The sequence below is a fragment of the Gracilinanus agilis genome, chromosome 1, assembly GCF_016433145.1.
Source record: "Gracilinanus agilis isolate LMUSP501 chromosome 1, AgileGrace, whole genome shotgun sequence".
Classification (NCBI taxonomy): Eukaryota; Metazoa; Chordata; class Mammalia; order Didelphimorphia; family Didelphidae; genus Gracilinanus; species Gracilinanus agilis.
This window is the reverse complement of record NC_058130.1, coordinates 151,175,599-151,192,328: the sequence shown is the minus strand read 5'-3', so window position 1 is coordinate 151,192,328 and position 16,730 is coordinate 151,175,599. Positions and strand designations below refer to the sequence as shown.

General features: G+C 34.3%; 1 protein-coding gene across 1 annotated transcript in view; it reads left to right on the top strand.

The window, feature by feature from the left end:
• INVS (inversin) overlaps nt 1–16,730 on the top strand; it is a 226,767-nt gene that overhangs the window by 39,014 nt on the left and 171,023 nt on the right. The window contains exon 3 of the mRNA XM_044658291.1: nt 2,235–2,401. Coding sequence (XP_044514226.1) covers nt 2,235–2,401 — 167 coding nt within the window. The remainder of the gene's footprint in view (nt 1–2,234; nt 2,402–16,730) is intronic.

Genomic DNA, 16,730 nt, shown 5'->3' with positions numbered 1-16,730 from the left:
TTTCCTCTTTGATTTCTTTGAGGGTATAGAACAAATAATGATTATCACTGGATAAAAAAGTATATGCAACAGAGTAATTCAGGGGAAATAATTCCAAAATGCTTTCTAGAATGGTTAGACCAATTGACAATTCCACCAACAATTCAGTAAGTAATGTGCCTATTTTTCCATAACCTCTGCAACATCTATCATTTTTCTCTTTTCTCATTTTGCTAGTCTGATGGATATGAATTAGATCCTCAGAGTAGCTCTATTTTTATTTCTAGTTTTATTCAAGTTTATTATATTAGTGACTTGGAGGATTTTTTTTCATTTGTTTGTTAGTATTTTAGGTTTCTTCCTTTGAAATCTGACTTCAATCTTATAACCATTTATCTATAGGAGAATGGCTCCTAATCTTAAAATTTTCAATCAGTTCCTTACTATATTTTTGACAAGAGATCTTTATCAGAGAAACTTATTGCAAAGTTTATTTCTAACAACATGGGTTGCTTCTAATTTTAGTTTTGTTAAACCTGTTTTTTGAAGAATTTTAAAAAATTTTACATAATGAAAATGGTCGGTGTTATCTTCTATGATCCTCTCTGACTCTTATTTAGTTATGAACTCTTTTGCATCTCATAAAAGGTAGTTTCTTCCTTGGTTCTCTAATTTGCTTTGATATCACATATGTCTGTCATGTGTTCACATGGAGTTTATTTTGGTATATAGTGTTAGATGTTGGTCTATACCCAATTTCTGTCAAACATCTTTCTATTTTTTCCAGAATTTTTTTTCAAATGGTGAATTCTAACCTCAGTTAATGTGTTCATTTGCTTCCATATGTTGTGTTCCACTGATTGACATTTTTTTAATCGGTACAAAATCACTTAGATGATTACTGCCTTGTAGTCTTATTAAGATCTGGTGCCCCTTCCCTCCCAACTGTTTTCATTATTTCCTCGAAGAGTCGCTTCTTCAAACAAATTTTGTTAGTTCTTTTCTAGTTATGCAAAACAAAAATATATTAATTTAAGTAGTATATTTTAATTGTTTTGACAGTCTTCCCATTAGAAATTAATCTTTCCGATTATTTAGGGTTGCCCTTGTTAATGTAAAGGTTGTAGTTTTAGTACTATTCACATATCCATATAATTCCTCTATATCTTTGGAGGTATACTCCAATATATTGTATAAAATCTATAATTATTGTAATAGAATTTCTCTTTCTGTCTGTGCAGCTTTGTGGTTAACATGTAGAAATGCAGATAATTTACATGGAGTAGGTGGTAGAAATGAATTCCTGCTTCTCTGTACTCCACCTTCCTCTCCCACAAGTTAAACACTGGCTTAATTATTTAAATTAATACTAATTTTAATTAAGTTAATTTAGAAATTTATCATATGTATATTATTTATAAATTTATTATAAATTAAATTCATTCAATCAGCCAGGGTGCTTTTTTTTTTCCTTTTCTTTTTTCTTTTTTTTTAAACCTTTACCTTCCGTCTTGGAGTCAATACTATGTATTGGCTCCAAGGCAGAAGAATGGTAAGGGTAGGCAATGGGGGTCAAGTGACTTGCCCAGGGTCACACAGCTAGGAAGTGTGTGAGGCCAGATTTGAACCTAGGACCTCCCGTCTCTAGGCCTGGTTTTCAATCCACTGAGCTACCCAGCTGCCCCCTATAGCCAGGGTGCTTTTAAGCAAAACTTATGTGGCACAGTTTACAAACAATCCGTAAATTATTATTTTTTCAACAGAATACAGATCCACTATAGCTTGTATGCCTGGAGACAACACCCACAAATTCATAGTTACACAACTTCAAAAAACAGGTGTCAGTTTATAAAATTCTCCCACAATTCTGCTAGCCTTATTGCTTGCAAAGACCTGCCTTAATCCAAAGACTTTCAGTCACAACCACAAGTTTCTGTTTACACTTACTGCCATGACCTAAATGATCAGTTGGGGTTGAAATGATGAGTGAGAGCTCAGAGAATTAAAATTCTCTGTTGTTGTTTTATGAGATTTTTACCTTCATTTGGGGAGGGAAAGGCAGAGTTCTATACTATCTTTTGGAATTAGCTGCAATCATTCTAAATCTGACACATGGTTTCTTATGAGGCTAAAGGGTGGAAGAGGTTTTCACAAAACATTTATATTTCATTGTCTTGCAGGTTATGTGACTAATAAAACTCTGATAAGCTTTCTTGAAAAGTCAACTCATTACAATTCATTCCTTATCCTTTTAGGAAACCGTGAACTGAAAGACAAAGAAGATCAATTTGGGAGAACCCCACTCATGTACTGTGTGTTGGCCGATCGTGTCGATTGTGCAGATGCCCTCCTGAAGGCAGGAGCAGATGTTAATAAAGCTGATCACAGCCAGAGAACAGCACTACATCTTGCAGCACAAAAGGTGAGAAGAAACAATCACACTGAAGCCTAAATAGTTCATACAGTACTTATTACTGAGTTCATTTAACTACCTTGTTGTTACATTATTAGTTGTCATGGTTAGAAATTTTAAAAATTATAATCAGAACTGTGGAGTCATGCTTAGAAGTGCTTTGTTAATTAACTATGCACTGGTAAAGTGTTTGTTCCAGAGATTAAACTCCCATTACTAGGTTGGACTAAAGAAAAATAATTCAGTGGAATTATAAAATGCAACATTCTACCTTTAAAGAGAGTATTAATATAGTTTAATGACATTTTCTCCCTGGTCATTGAATCCTAGAATTTTAAGGCAGAAATCAACTTAGAGATCAATCAAAATCATGTTTTCATAGCCAAGAAAGCTCATGTCCCAAGATTTTTTTTTAAACTTGCCCAAATGACTTACAAATTGACTTAAAATGTGTTGCTCTAGTCAACTATCAATGAAAATTTTGGTCCTTACAGGGAAGTAAACAATGAAAACAAGTTATAAGAAAAATTAATAGTAATAGAGTCATATTTCTTTTTCTTTTTTCTTTTTTGGGCTGGACCCATAATTTCATTAGTCCAGTGGAAACTTCATTTATAAATGAAGCTTAGCACTTGTCCTATATATTATAGTCTCAAAGTATTTCTGGGAATTAAAATACCATGATTCACCCAGGGTCATATAGTCAGAATATGTCAGACATGGGACTTGATCCCAGGTTTTCTTGACTTTGAGACCAGTTCCCATACCATACTCCCTCTCCATTAAGTTGCAGATTAAATCTAAGTAAGCCTTCAAATTTCAGACAGCTGGCACAAGGGCCCTCTCTAATCTATTCCTTTTTTAAAAACACTTTATTCTAGCTCTTTATTTTTAAAATATAACCTTTATTTCTTTATGACTCTAGTCTTCTTCAATAGAATTCTCTTTTAACTAAGTATATTTAAGCAAAACAAATCACCTGTAATCTATCCTTTACATTGTTACCTACCTACTCTTCTTTATCTTGGAAGTCTGATCCTACTTTCTGAAATCCCTCCCAGCCACCATTTCTCGAAAGTTACTAATAATGGTTCTATGATGATATATATAAGGTTTTCAGTATTGTGCTATGTAATTAGTTTGATCTAAAGATCTGAGTACCTTATTCTGACTATGGCCTTTCTGAATCTTTACTTCTCTTGAGTTTTATGCTTTTTCTACCCTTTCCAATTTAACTATCATTTTCTTTATTAGAAAGAATGATACAAGTTGAGTAAATCTACCTTTTCTTTGTCATCTGTTAACATGATTTATTCTTAGCTTAAACATTACTTTAACGCAATTTCGCATTTTTGGTTAAATCTCAATTCATTCTTGACATTAGCCTTCCTTACACATGAATCTACTCTTTTTATTGCTTCCTGGTTATGTCTCATTCTTCCCCTCCTTTGTACATGTTATTGTGAACCCAAAGTGGGTTTTTTTCAGATATTCCTCTTCCCTTTTTCTTACTCATTTTTCATTTTATGATCAAAATTTCATTTTTTTAAAAGACCATTCCTGTGGCACAAATCCTTTTTAATAATCTCTGCCATAATGAATCATCTTTGATGAAAGTACGGGTGAGACCTACCATGGATTAGAATTTAGGAATTCTCATAATACAGTCTGATATTCTCAAGCTGGGGAGCAAAGAAACCACAGCTAGGGGAAGCCTGGACCAATCATGCATAGTTAGTTACCTTAAAATATAGTTTGCTTAGCAAATAGGAAACCAGTAAGGGGTAACATCCCAATTAGAAGTATGCGTTCATACCAGAGGACCACAGGAAAGATAAAACAAATATGATGCTGATCCAGCAGGAAATAGCAGATGCTAGTGGAATAGGGAGGGAAGGATAGAAAATGAGGAAGCCTGACTTTTCACTAACAAGAGCCTGAGATAATTTGTAGCACTCAATAGTATGAGAACATAGTTACTCTTGTGTGCATAAGAAGTTGGCCTACCTTGGGCTTTTTTTAAAAATTAGACTTAGCTGGACAACTCCTCAAGGAAGACTACCTTCCAAGAAGAGGGTCATCTCTAAATGGCTGTGGACATCTCACCATTGAAAAACATCTAATTTATCTCTGAACTTTTTGAAATCTAGTATCTGAAAGTTTAAGGTACACATATTATTATATCTGTCATTCTCTTTTTCAATATTATAAATTCTTAGACTGACAAGTAGACTGGTTTCCTACTTAAAAATATCTTTAAAAGATGCACATGATCTTTTGTCAAGAGTCCATCATTTGGTGATACATGTAAAACCCAGTTGATTGCTTGTTGGCTATGGGAGGGAGAAGAGGAGGAAAAGAATATGAATTATGTTACCATGGAAAAATATTCTTAATTAGTTAACTAATTAATTTTTTAAAAAGAGTCTATCATTTGGGTTTTGTAAAATATGTACAAAGGGGAAAAAACCCAATACCTCAAATATTGTCCTTGAATACTATCACTTTTCCCTTTCAAAGATAATAGAGTTCAACTGGAAGAAGAAAATGTCCCCTCTGCCCTAAGTTTGTTTTAGATATCTGTTCCAAACTTCATAATATATCATTTCTATCTGACTCAGAAGTGAGTAATAGTCTTGGGTTTGGCAAATCTTGATATGGCTCTATTACACACTCCAAAAATACTGCATTTGCCCAAATCATTTAGACATATCAGGTCCATACACAACCATTCCTATCCCCTTGAACAAGGAGTTGCCAAGAACCAATGTGGAAATCCTTGATTGTAGATTTATTAACAGAAGTTTTCATCCTCACCTGTGCCCATGAATATTTTGTTGGTCTTTCATGACTCATGGGGCTCTATTTCTTCAGAAGTCATAGGTTCATCTTTTATAGAGAAAAATCCTAAATTGTAACACTCCTGTTGCATAACTTAATTAATACAATTTATTCTCTTAGCTTTCTCCTTTATGAAAAGTTCTTCTACTCACCAATCTTTCAGCATAGGTTTTTATTCTCCTCTACCATGTTGGAATATTTTATTTCTGGCTTTCTTCCTGGATTACTTCTTTTCACTTATCTCCTCTCAGATAAGCTGGTATATAAAAAAGCAGTCCTTAAGCCCTTACATTTTCTTTTCTAGCAAATAAATTAGCTTGAATTTACAGAATATACAAGTATTGACTACTTTTAGCAAGCCAAGAAACATGTATGTGCCCTACAAATCACTGCTGTGAGTATCTGCTCTCATACTCCTGGGTTTCAAGTTTGAAACTTAAAGTCAAGCTTAGCTTTTCTTAGAAACCACAGTGGAAAACAATTTCTTTTAGTGTTTCTTGGCCGAAGCTCCTACATGCAAAAGTTTTAAGGATTTAAGCCTTTAAACTTGGTTGTATTCCCCATCAAAGTTAATCTCTGCTTTCATTCTTGGTATTAATAATTGAAATACTTTAGGATCAGCTAGATATCAGACCAACCAGGAAGAGACACCTCCCTCAGTAAACACCTCACTTTGTCCTTAATATTCTAAAATATCTCAAGTTAACTTTTCTTGATTCATGATCACTTAGGATACCTGTGCTCATTATTTCAGCTCTAACCAAGGAGTTCTTAGCTTGTAGACCTCGAAGAATTTTTTAATGTTAATAATTTTATTTGCAATCCTATGTTTTATTTTGTGCATTTAAGAGCATTATTTTAGGAAGGAGTCCATGAAATAAACAAACAAAAAAAAGAACCCTTGGTCTAGCAAATCATATTATGCTGGACCTCCTCCTGGTAATAGTAAGTTGTGGATATATGCATTATCAGTCCACAAAGTAAATATTTGACTACTCTCAATTATCTATAAGACTTCATGTAATTAAATGAATATCTTGGGGTGGTTTTTAAAATTTTAAATTTTTTATTTATTAAATAGAATTTATTGCCAGGTATCTCTGGCCTTTTCTCCCCACACCATAGAAGGCATTACTCAACAAAAATATATGTATGTATATGTATATAAAAATTATGCCTTTTGTGTTCCTATTTATCAATTCTTTCTCTAAAGGTAGACATTCACAAGTTATTATTCAAGTATATGTTCCGTAGTTGTATATAATGTTATCTTGGTTTTATTCATTTCACTCTTCATTATTTCATATAGGTCTTTCCAAGTTTTTTTAACTTAAACGTTAAAAATTTAATTAAAAATTTTTTTAATTTACCATTGTTTTTTATGGAACAATAGTATTCCATCACAATCATATACTACAGTTTCTTCAGCCATTCCCCAACTGATGGATGTCCCCTCAATTTCCAGTTCTTTGCCACCACAAAAAAAAAAAGTGTTGCTATGAATATTTTGGAACATATGGGTTCTTTTCCTTTTTCCCTGTTCTTCTTGGGAAACAGACCCAGCAATGGTATATGGGTATGCGCAGTTTTATAACTCTCTGGGCATAATTCCAGACTTGGGGTGGTTTAGTGGTGAAGATAATATGTAGTCATTCATGTTTATGCATTATATGTATAATTGTTTTATGAGGGAAAGTGAATAATAATTATGATATTAATGTAATTATAACTTGAGATTATTAAAAGAACCAGATACCAGAAAACATTTCTTAGAATGCAGGACAGAAATTGGAATTCGAGGCTTAAAATAGAGATGAAGGTCTTGTCTTTCTCCATTAAGATGGCAGCTATGTCACATGCAACCTGGCTAGGTTTTTTTTTTTTTAAACACTTACCTTCTGTCTTGGAGCCAATACTGTGTATTTGCTCCAAGGCAGAAGAGTGGGAAGGGCTAAGCAATGGGAGTTAAGTGACTTGTCCAGGGTCACACAGCTGGAAAGTGTCTGAGGCCAGAATTGAACCTAGGACCTCCGGTCTCTAGGCCTGGCTCTCAATTCACTGAGCCACCCAGCTGCCCCCCCGCTAGGTTTTAAGCTTAGTATTCTTCATGAATTTAGCCAATCAAGGTTCCAAGGATTTTGTACAAATAATTGTCTTTCCAGAAGGATCATGAAAACTGTGTATTTGACTCCTTGCCTTCATAGTTTAAAAATTTTAATTTAATTTAAACCCCACATCTGACATAAGTGGTTTTTAAAAAGATGGGGTGGGAGAGAGAAAATAAAAGCACATATTTAAATGCATTTTGGTGATAGTTTAGGGATGAGTATGCCCAAGAAGAGAGTTTAGCAAACTCTATCCCTCAAATACTTTAACTAGTATTATTATTGAGATCATAGAAAAACCTCAAATAGTGAGTCAAGTTCCTCATGGACACTAGGATTTGACCCAGATCACTTTTCAGATGGAAACACTAGATTGGTGTTCTGGATGCTCTACAATACATGTTCTCCACAGTATATCTGTATTCTTCTGTTCTGATCCTTCTGTAAAGGACACACTGAAGCGTTATCACAAAATGCATGACTCCTTTCCCCCCCTAATGTGCCAACCATATGTAAGTACTGCAGGACACAGTGCCTCATTGATTTATTCTTTGCATAGATTATATTACCTGGCTCCTAAAGAGATTTATTCAAAGAATGTCTGCTGGGTAAACAGCAGGATAAACTTAGTAATGTAAAAACTCCTGACAGCAGTTATCTTCATTTGCTACCCATGTTGTTCCAGGAGAATAAATGGCTCTTAGAAGAGCTGGGGCATTTGTTTCCTAATCTTCAGGCATCATCTTGTCTAAAAAGGAGTCCATTGAGATTTTTGGTATATAATTGTGAAATTTGGTTACTTGAGGACAATAACATTTTTGTGAGGACAACACTACTAGCACTGCAGGAGGACTTCTAAGTCAAGCAACAGTGGAAAGAGCTTTCTTTATCCTAGTCTTAATGAATAAATTTTAACATCTTCAAGAGGATTCATATGTATGGGGTTAACCCTAATAGCATATAGAAAGATACATAGTCTATTGAAGAGAGACCATAAGGTGCAGTGGATAGAGAGCTGGCCTCAGAATCAGAAAGGCATGGGTTCAAGTTCCATTTATGTTGTGTACTGTTTGTCTAAACTTGGGCAAACACAACTCAGTGACCTCAGGCAGCTCTCCAACTCTAAGACTTTAATTTGCAGAGCAGTTGCAGATCCACATTTCTTATGCTATTGAAGTCACAGGACTGGACAAACATGAAAAAAAAAATCATTGACATTGTTTGCAAGATGAGTGGTATTTTTTCCTCTTAGACAACAACTTGAAATGTGGAAATGTTTCAATATTCTAGAAGTTGACCTCACCATTTTGCTAAAGTAGGACCAAAAGGGAAAATATAGCTAAGTAAAGAGCTTTCCATAGCATTTTAAATTTATTAATTTATATCTTCCTCAATGTTCATTCTAAACTGAGGTGTCAAACTTTTGGCCACAGCAAAACTCCTGGCTACAGACTGAACCAGATTAAAATATAATTTGAAAATGTTAACAAAAATAAATAAATAAATAAATAAATGAATAAATGCACAAATAAATAAATGAATGAATAAATAAATAGTATAACATGGATAATGTGGATTTGGGGTTTTCCAGATTAATATGTGGGTTACAGCGATCTGTTTTCTATTTGAGTTTGATGGCACCCATCTAAGCAACTTTCTGGCCCTCACCTCATTGCAGTGTCTCTGTGAATTCATTTGGTGTGTGTTCTCTGTCCACTGACAAACTTTACAACCTCTCTACACTTATTCATTCTGTGAGATTCTTATTCATGTATTTCCAGCTGCTCTCCATAGGGGATTCATCCAACATGCTGAAGGCTTTCCTCTGATCCTCCTAATATCTTGAGGGTAAAGATGTGGGTAGCACTTTGGCTCCCTGTTAGTTATCTCTTTTGGAAAGAGAAGTGCAAATTAAAACAACTCTGAACTGAAGGAATTAAACAGCCTAAGAAAATGTTCTGTGTCTATTTCCAGGCCTGCCTGAAGCCCTGCCACCATCAGCCCTGTTTTTTTTCTTTCTTCCTTCTTTTCCTTTTTTATGCAACTATAGTTTGTCTAAATACAGTTGTGCTTCTGATGATTTTGCACTGTATTACAACAAATAAGTCTTTTCATGTTTCTTTCTATGATTTACATTTTTAAAGTACTACAATATTAGATTAAATTAATATAGCATAATTTATCCAGCTCTTCTCCACTGTTAGACAAATAGGTTGTTTTAAAAAAATCTAATATCTCCTTGTCAACATCTTTGTGTGCAAGCTTCAAAAGATTAGTGTCAAGTGTTTATTTTTTCTGATTAAGCAAATCTTAAAATGATAAACATCAAAATTTATTTAAATTAAAGATATCCACTTAAAAACGTCTTTGAAAAATAAAGTTTCCATTTATAGTAGATTTGTCAAATGCCTGTCATTTTTCTCCTTGTTCTTAGATTTTTGGAATCAAAAGGATTGAAAATAGCATTAAAATGAGTTAGCAAATTTAATAGGAACATTAGAAGGATTGTACATAATAGAATCTGAACCAGATATAGCTAATTAATTGAAGGGTTATAAAAAGTCTTTTTCATTAGTTGACTGCATGAAAGGAAACTGCCATTAAAATATTATACTACTGAATTTACTAGTTATGTGTTATAATCAGCTATGTCTATCAGGTCACTTCCAGAGAGTTACTCCTTTTGAATTTATTTTTCATTATAGTAATTTTCAAAATTTTCCTCATTGTTATCTTTTAACTACTGATCGGACTTTCTCACCTCTAACCTAAGCTTGTCAGCAGTTAAAAATGTACAAGAGAAAGTGTAACTTCATTTGCTTCAGTTCGCTAGTTATCACGTTAAAATAAACATTTATTGGGGAGACACTTCCATCAACTAAAAGATGACACCATTTTGCTTTTCAATGAGGCATAATTCCCTTAGGTTCAAAAGCTCAATTACAAGTACAGCATTTGATGGAGAAGAGGGAGTCAGGGTAGGATCCTTGGGGGTGGGAGCCTAGGCCTAACAAAAGTCCACTTTAAAAAGACCTAGGGGTTTTAGCGAACTGTGAGTTCGATAAGAGCCAGCAGTGTGAAATGACTGGGGGAAAAAAGCTAATGTATTCTTGGACTGCAGTAATGTACTCAGAGTTAGTAAGACCATTTCTAGAATATTATGTCCAATTCTGGGCACTGCATTTTAAACTGGGACTGGCAAACTGTAGAGTGTTAGGAGGATATGACTGCCATCATGAAGCATCTGGGGTGGGGGGGAGGGAAATCTTATGACAAACTTAAAGAATTGGGAATTTATTTTAGAGAAAGATGTAAGGGGGAAACCTAGATACTATCTTCAAGTGTTTGAAGGACACTATCTTTGTGATTCTCTAGGGGCAGAATGAGAACACAGACACTACAGAAAGATTTTGGATCAATATGAAAAACAGGACTTGCCTTTTGGGAGCAGTGAGCTTCCTATAACTGGGAATATTCCAGAGGAGTCTGAATGACCATCCATCAGAGAAGCTGAATAGGAGAAACCTACATGAGTGGGGAACTAAATTAGAAAACATCTAAGATCTTTCAAATTCTAAGACTAATTTTGTACCTGGAATGTTAGATATACTACTGATTATTTTATACTTCATACATTTTAAAAGAAAATGTAAATTTCCTAGTTTCTTAATCAAAATTCCTGTCCCATTAACACAGCATGCCTCTCTGGAGAAGGAGATACATTGTCAGAGTTGCATAAATAAGACATGGAAATGCCTGGAGTCAGTGCCACACTGAACCAAGGCTGGCTTTGGGGAGCACAATGAATGGAGTGGTAGATTTGCTCACAGAGAGTTCAAATACTATTTCAAACATTTAACTTCTCTCAGCCTCAGTTTCCTCATCTGTAAAATAGAAAAAATAATAAGCACCCATCTTGTGGGGTTACAGTGAGAACCGACATAAAGTAACATATATAAAGAACTTTGCAGACAACTTTAGAGCCTATGTAAATACTAGCAATCCTCTTCATCATTATTCAGGAATCTACCTCTCACTTTAAACACAAGTGAAGGATGAACTGGTTGTAAAACTATACCTATATCTTTAGGCCTATATTTCTCAAATATAGTCAGCCTTTGATCCTTTCAATTTCTGGCCATGTGGCCAGAAACTGCCGTAAAATTTAAGTTCCATAAACAATTTTATTTTGCAAAACTGAAATAATGGGAAACCAAATCAGACAAAAGATGATCATACCCTGAGCTAGACACTAGGGTAAGATGCAAAGCCAAAGAAGTATAGAGCTCATAGTCTAGTTGAGAGATAAAATGTACTCATAAATAACCAGCAGCCTAATGGGAAGAGCAAATGTCTTGGACTTAGGAGACCGTGGTCAGTGCCCTTACATTTCCTAGCTATTTGTCCAGAGGCAAGTCTCTGATACTCAATTTCTTTCTGTAACATGGAAATAATAATAGCCTCAATGCCTAGGGTTGTTGTGGAGAGAGTTCTTTGTAGACCTTCAATTACTGTATGATCATCAGTTGGTGATGTAATCATTTTTACTAATATTAGAAAAATAGATCATTGTAAGTTATGATTTTTTTAAGTATACACAAAAGACTATATATGATCTAATTTCTGCAAGAAGAGGAACTTCTGAGTGAGGGAATCCAGGAAGGCTTTATGGAGAAGATAACATTTGAAGAGCATCTAGAAGCACTTTGACAGATTTGAGGGAAGGAAGGAAGAGGGGTCAGAAGGGAACATTTCAAGGATAAGAAAGACCCTGAATAAAAACTTGGTGGTGAGAAAGTGTTGAAGATGTGTACTCAGCAGAGTAAATTCAGTTTAGTTGGAACCTAGAAGGAAATACTGTATGATAAGGATAAAAAGTACATAGGCATAAAGCACCAGATTATAGAAGACCTTGGATGCCAAGAAAAGAAGTTTAGATTTTATCCAGTAATAAATATGAAGCCATTCAAAGGTTTTGAGCAGAAGAGTGACATGATGAATCTTAGGCATTAGGAAGATTAATCTAGCAACTGTTTCTATAATGGGCAAAAAATGGAGTTACACCTCTTAGAAAGTTACTATAAAGGTGTATGGCCCAGATCAGGGATGGGCAAACTACAGCCCATGGGCCAGATGCAGCTCCCTGAAATGTTCTATCTGGCCTCGAGACATTATGCCTAATCTGACAAATACAATAGAACTTCAAAAGAGTTTCCTTAGAAACAGAATGACAGATGAGCATTTCCTTTCCTTTGGCCCCCTCTTTCAAAAGTTTGCCCATCACTGGCCCAGATTAAATTGCTTACCATCTCTGCATGGGAGGAGAGAATAGAAGGAAGAAGTTTGGATCTTATCATTTTGGGAAATGTATGTTGAAAATTATTACATGTAATTGTGTAAAATCTCTGGATTTTAAAAAAGCTAGTGTAAAAGTTCATTTGGAAGGTAAATGAGGTTCTATGCTAGAGTGGCTACAATCGGGAGTAGAAAGAAATGATAAATTCAAGATTGATTCTAAACCTTTCCCTTTAGAAGTTAAATTATTGCTTACATTGCAGTTAACTCACTATAATTACTACATATTGGAGATACCATTGCCCCTAGTTTCTTCCATTTAAAAAAAAAAAACAGACAAATTGAAAATCATGGAGCAGCTGAGTGGCTCAGTAGATTGAGAGCCAGGCCCAGAGACAGGAGGTCCTGGGTTCAAAATCTGGCCTCAAGACATTTCCTAGCTGTGTGGCCCTGGGCAAGTCACTTAACCCCCATTGCTTAGCCCTTACTGCCCTTCTGATTTAGAACCAATACACATTATTGATTCTAAGGTAGAAGATAAGGGTTTTTAAAAAAGTGAAAATCATTTGCATAAAAGCAATTCTTTTATCTTTTTATGCACAAGACAAAATGTACCATCTTTATGTGCACAGTTGCTTCCTCAGTGCCCCACATGCTATGTATCATTCTTGTTTTCTGAGTAAAAACCTCTGTTCTAGTATGATCTCTAGGTTCTTTTCTCCTTAAGTAGTTATTCCACATCTCAGTTCATTTTTCCTTTTTAGGTACACAGTATTCATTGTATGTCCCTCTGCTAACCATTCCTTTTCTTCCTGGTCACTTATAATTAGCCATCCCATTTAATTAGGTGTCTGTGGCCTTAGTATATATGTTCATTTTTCTTTTATCAGTCAAAAGTGAAAATAATAGGTGGTATTATACTCAGCCCAAATTGTGTCTATTCTGTTTTGTTTCCTAAGGTTTATTAGGAGATATATGGAATTCCATGAAAGTAAGCATTATAATGTTAGAAATTGTACATTATAAATATCAGAAATTCAGGTTTTATTAGATACATTTATCCATTTTAAAAGCATGCCTATGTAGAAAACTTACTCTGAAGTGTACTGATTAGAGATTTGTAATTATTGTAATTGAGGCTTATTTCTTCCAAGTCACACTGTTATAGCTATATAAGCAGCTATGAAAATAGTACCTATGAAAATAAAATTATTCTTAACTTATTCAATGAGTTACCTGATTTGTTTTTCATTTAGTACTCCTAATTTTATCCATAAAAAGCAATCAGTCATACTTCTTTCATGTCTTTTCACAGAAGATACTAAATTATCAATGTTTGTGCCCTAGGTAAGGCCATTCCATTTCTATGAATTCCACAAATGTGTTTCTTCATTAATGAGGACAAAAAAACTTCACTAGTCTTACTAAGTGCATTTTAAATCTTCAATAGGACTTTAATCTCCCAGGAGTTTTCATTTAGTCTCGAGAAGATTAATGCAACTCAATTAGAAAGTTTATCTCATATTGGATATAAAAATTAAAGAAGCCTTAGGCTATGGTGGATTCTAACCTAACATATTCTCTGTAGATAGAATGCCAGTCTAGAGTCAGCCATTACTTCTGTGAAAGCTGAATTTCCATTTTTCATGGTACTATATTTCCATCCTAAAGCTTTGAGAACTAATCATCGAAAGCGATGAACAATTCTGAAGCTTTTCACAGAAAATTAAGGACCAGATTACACAATCAATTTTTTAAAAACTATTCTTTAACCCACAAAAAAACCTAGCCTGTCCTCTTCCCCAAACTGTAATGTTTTGACTATCACTGAATCCCAGAGATTACCACCATATATATTTATTGCTTTTAACAAATACATAAAGTAAACCATCTTCATATTTATCTGTTATTATCATAGTACCTTTTTCAGTCTGACTCCTGACTTTAACACTCCAAACCTGAGCTCTTAAATGCCAAATTTAATGGGTTTTTTCTCAAGTCTTCATTCTCCTTGATATTTCTATAGTCTCTGATAATGCTGATCATTCTCTTCTCTTTGATATGCTAATCTCTATAGATTTTCATGACTTTAGTGTCTTCTTTCTCTTCCAACTGCCTGTCTGCTCCTTCTGTCTCATTTGTTGTATCTTTATCCACATCATGACTGCCAGCAGTGGAGGGTCCCCAAGGCTCTGACCTGGGCACTCTTCTCCCTCTACACTATTTCATCAAATGATCTCATTTGCTCCCATTGTTTGAAGGCATTGTACCTGATATAATTTCTGATATTTTTTTCAGTATGCATTTTGGTGCTTTTTCCCCTTGTTTCCTCTAGTGCGTTATATTGACATTTCTTTGGTTTGCTTGTTGTCTTTTTTATTTCTTTGCTATAAAACTTTCTGGAATTTTTTTTGGTTGATAATTCTGTTGTGAAGTTTCCTTTGCCACCTCCATCTTCTCAGAAATCTGATTATTTCTATTTTTTACTTACTTTTGGCTTCTTTTTCATTGAACATCTAGTTATAATTTTAATATAATTTTTAAAATATGAAAAAATATTTAACTGTTGTAGATATATATTGTTCTTATGGTCTAATTTGAATGTGTAATGTATTTGATGGTTTTCCACTGAGCCTAAGCAATATTTCTATAAATCAGAGTTTTACAACAACAAAAAGTGATCTCTAAGGTCTCTTTCTACTTTAAATCTAGGGTCCAAATGATCCTTAGGAGTGGTGGTAGAAGAAGAAGATAATTCAAATTATGATTATAGAAATGGAAGGTTATAGTTGGAATACAAAGTCATCTCAGGAAACATTAGATTGAATCAGAATTCTTTCTAAGGAGATACTAACGGAAAAAGCAGTCTTTTTTCTAAGCCCTTTAAAAGAAGAGTAGCTTCTTGGCCAACATCTGGTGAGGCTCTAAGCCTGTGTACATCTCCTATGGGCATGACATTTTGAAGCAGACAGATAAATTGGGGACATATTAGAAGAGATTAACAGGAGTAATAAAAAATGTTCAAGAATTAGACCAGGAAGAAAAGGTTACGAGAAAGAGGCATGTTTAAGCTGGAGGAAAACAAGATATGGGAAGATTTAAGGGATTACCAAGGTGTCAGTTGAAAAAACTTAAAGTTTTTCATCTCCCAGGGGCAAAAAATCCAAGGGGAAAAGAGAGAGGAGTTAGTTGTAAGCTTACAAAGGACATAATATTAAATTTGAAAAACAGCAAAAAGAATAATCCTAGTGAAAAGAAAAGTAGCTTAAGCCCTGAAGCAACATTTAAGAGGCTGAAACAAAAGCTAAGAAGCAAAACACATGATCAGCTATATTGTTAAGAATTTTTAAATACTCTACACTAAAAACTGTAATATTTCAATGTTATTTTAAATAATTATAATAATAACAAAAAGTATTTATTTTGGTAAATCTCAACATTTGTTTTAAATTCTCTCTCCAGACACAAAATGTAAGCTATTTGCTCATGAAAACAAAAGCCAATTATCATCTTAGCAAAAGACATGGTTCTATGAACCAGAAAACATCTCCAGATCTTGACATTTCAGTATATACTTATACCAACTAGAATAATACAGCATGTATAGACACCTGATTACATGACTAGCACATTTTTAATTTAGTAGCAAATGATTATATTATTTAGCCAATCCCTACAGTGTTAAAGTTGGCTTGTACCAAGTATTGAGGGAGGACTAGCATCTCTGGCTTAAGGACTTGCTGAGCCCTTTTCAGGGCTGCTCATCCATCTTTAGTATCCACCTTCCATCCAACTCTTACCAGTGACTCCAAGAAATTGTAGCATGCACAGCAACCACAACCTGATTAAAAAAAAAACTTTCCTGGCAGAATGGATTTTATATAGCTCTGCTTCACTTAAATCCAGTTTACCCTGTGATGTTATTGGTCCTCTTTGAAAATGAATGATGAACAAGAGTGCTGAAGAATAATTAGGACCAAAGACAGGAATTTGAAAATTTTGTTAAATATTCAGTGATTTTACCAGTTTGGGAACTTCCTCCATACATACATATCACAAACTCTCTATGGTATCTCACACTGGGCACACCTTGCTCA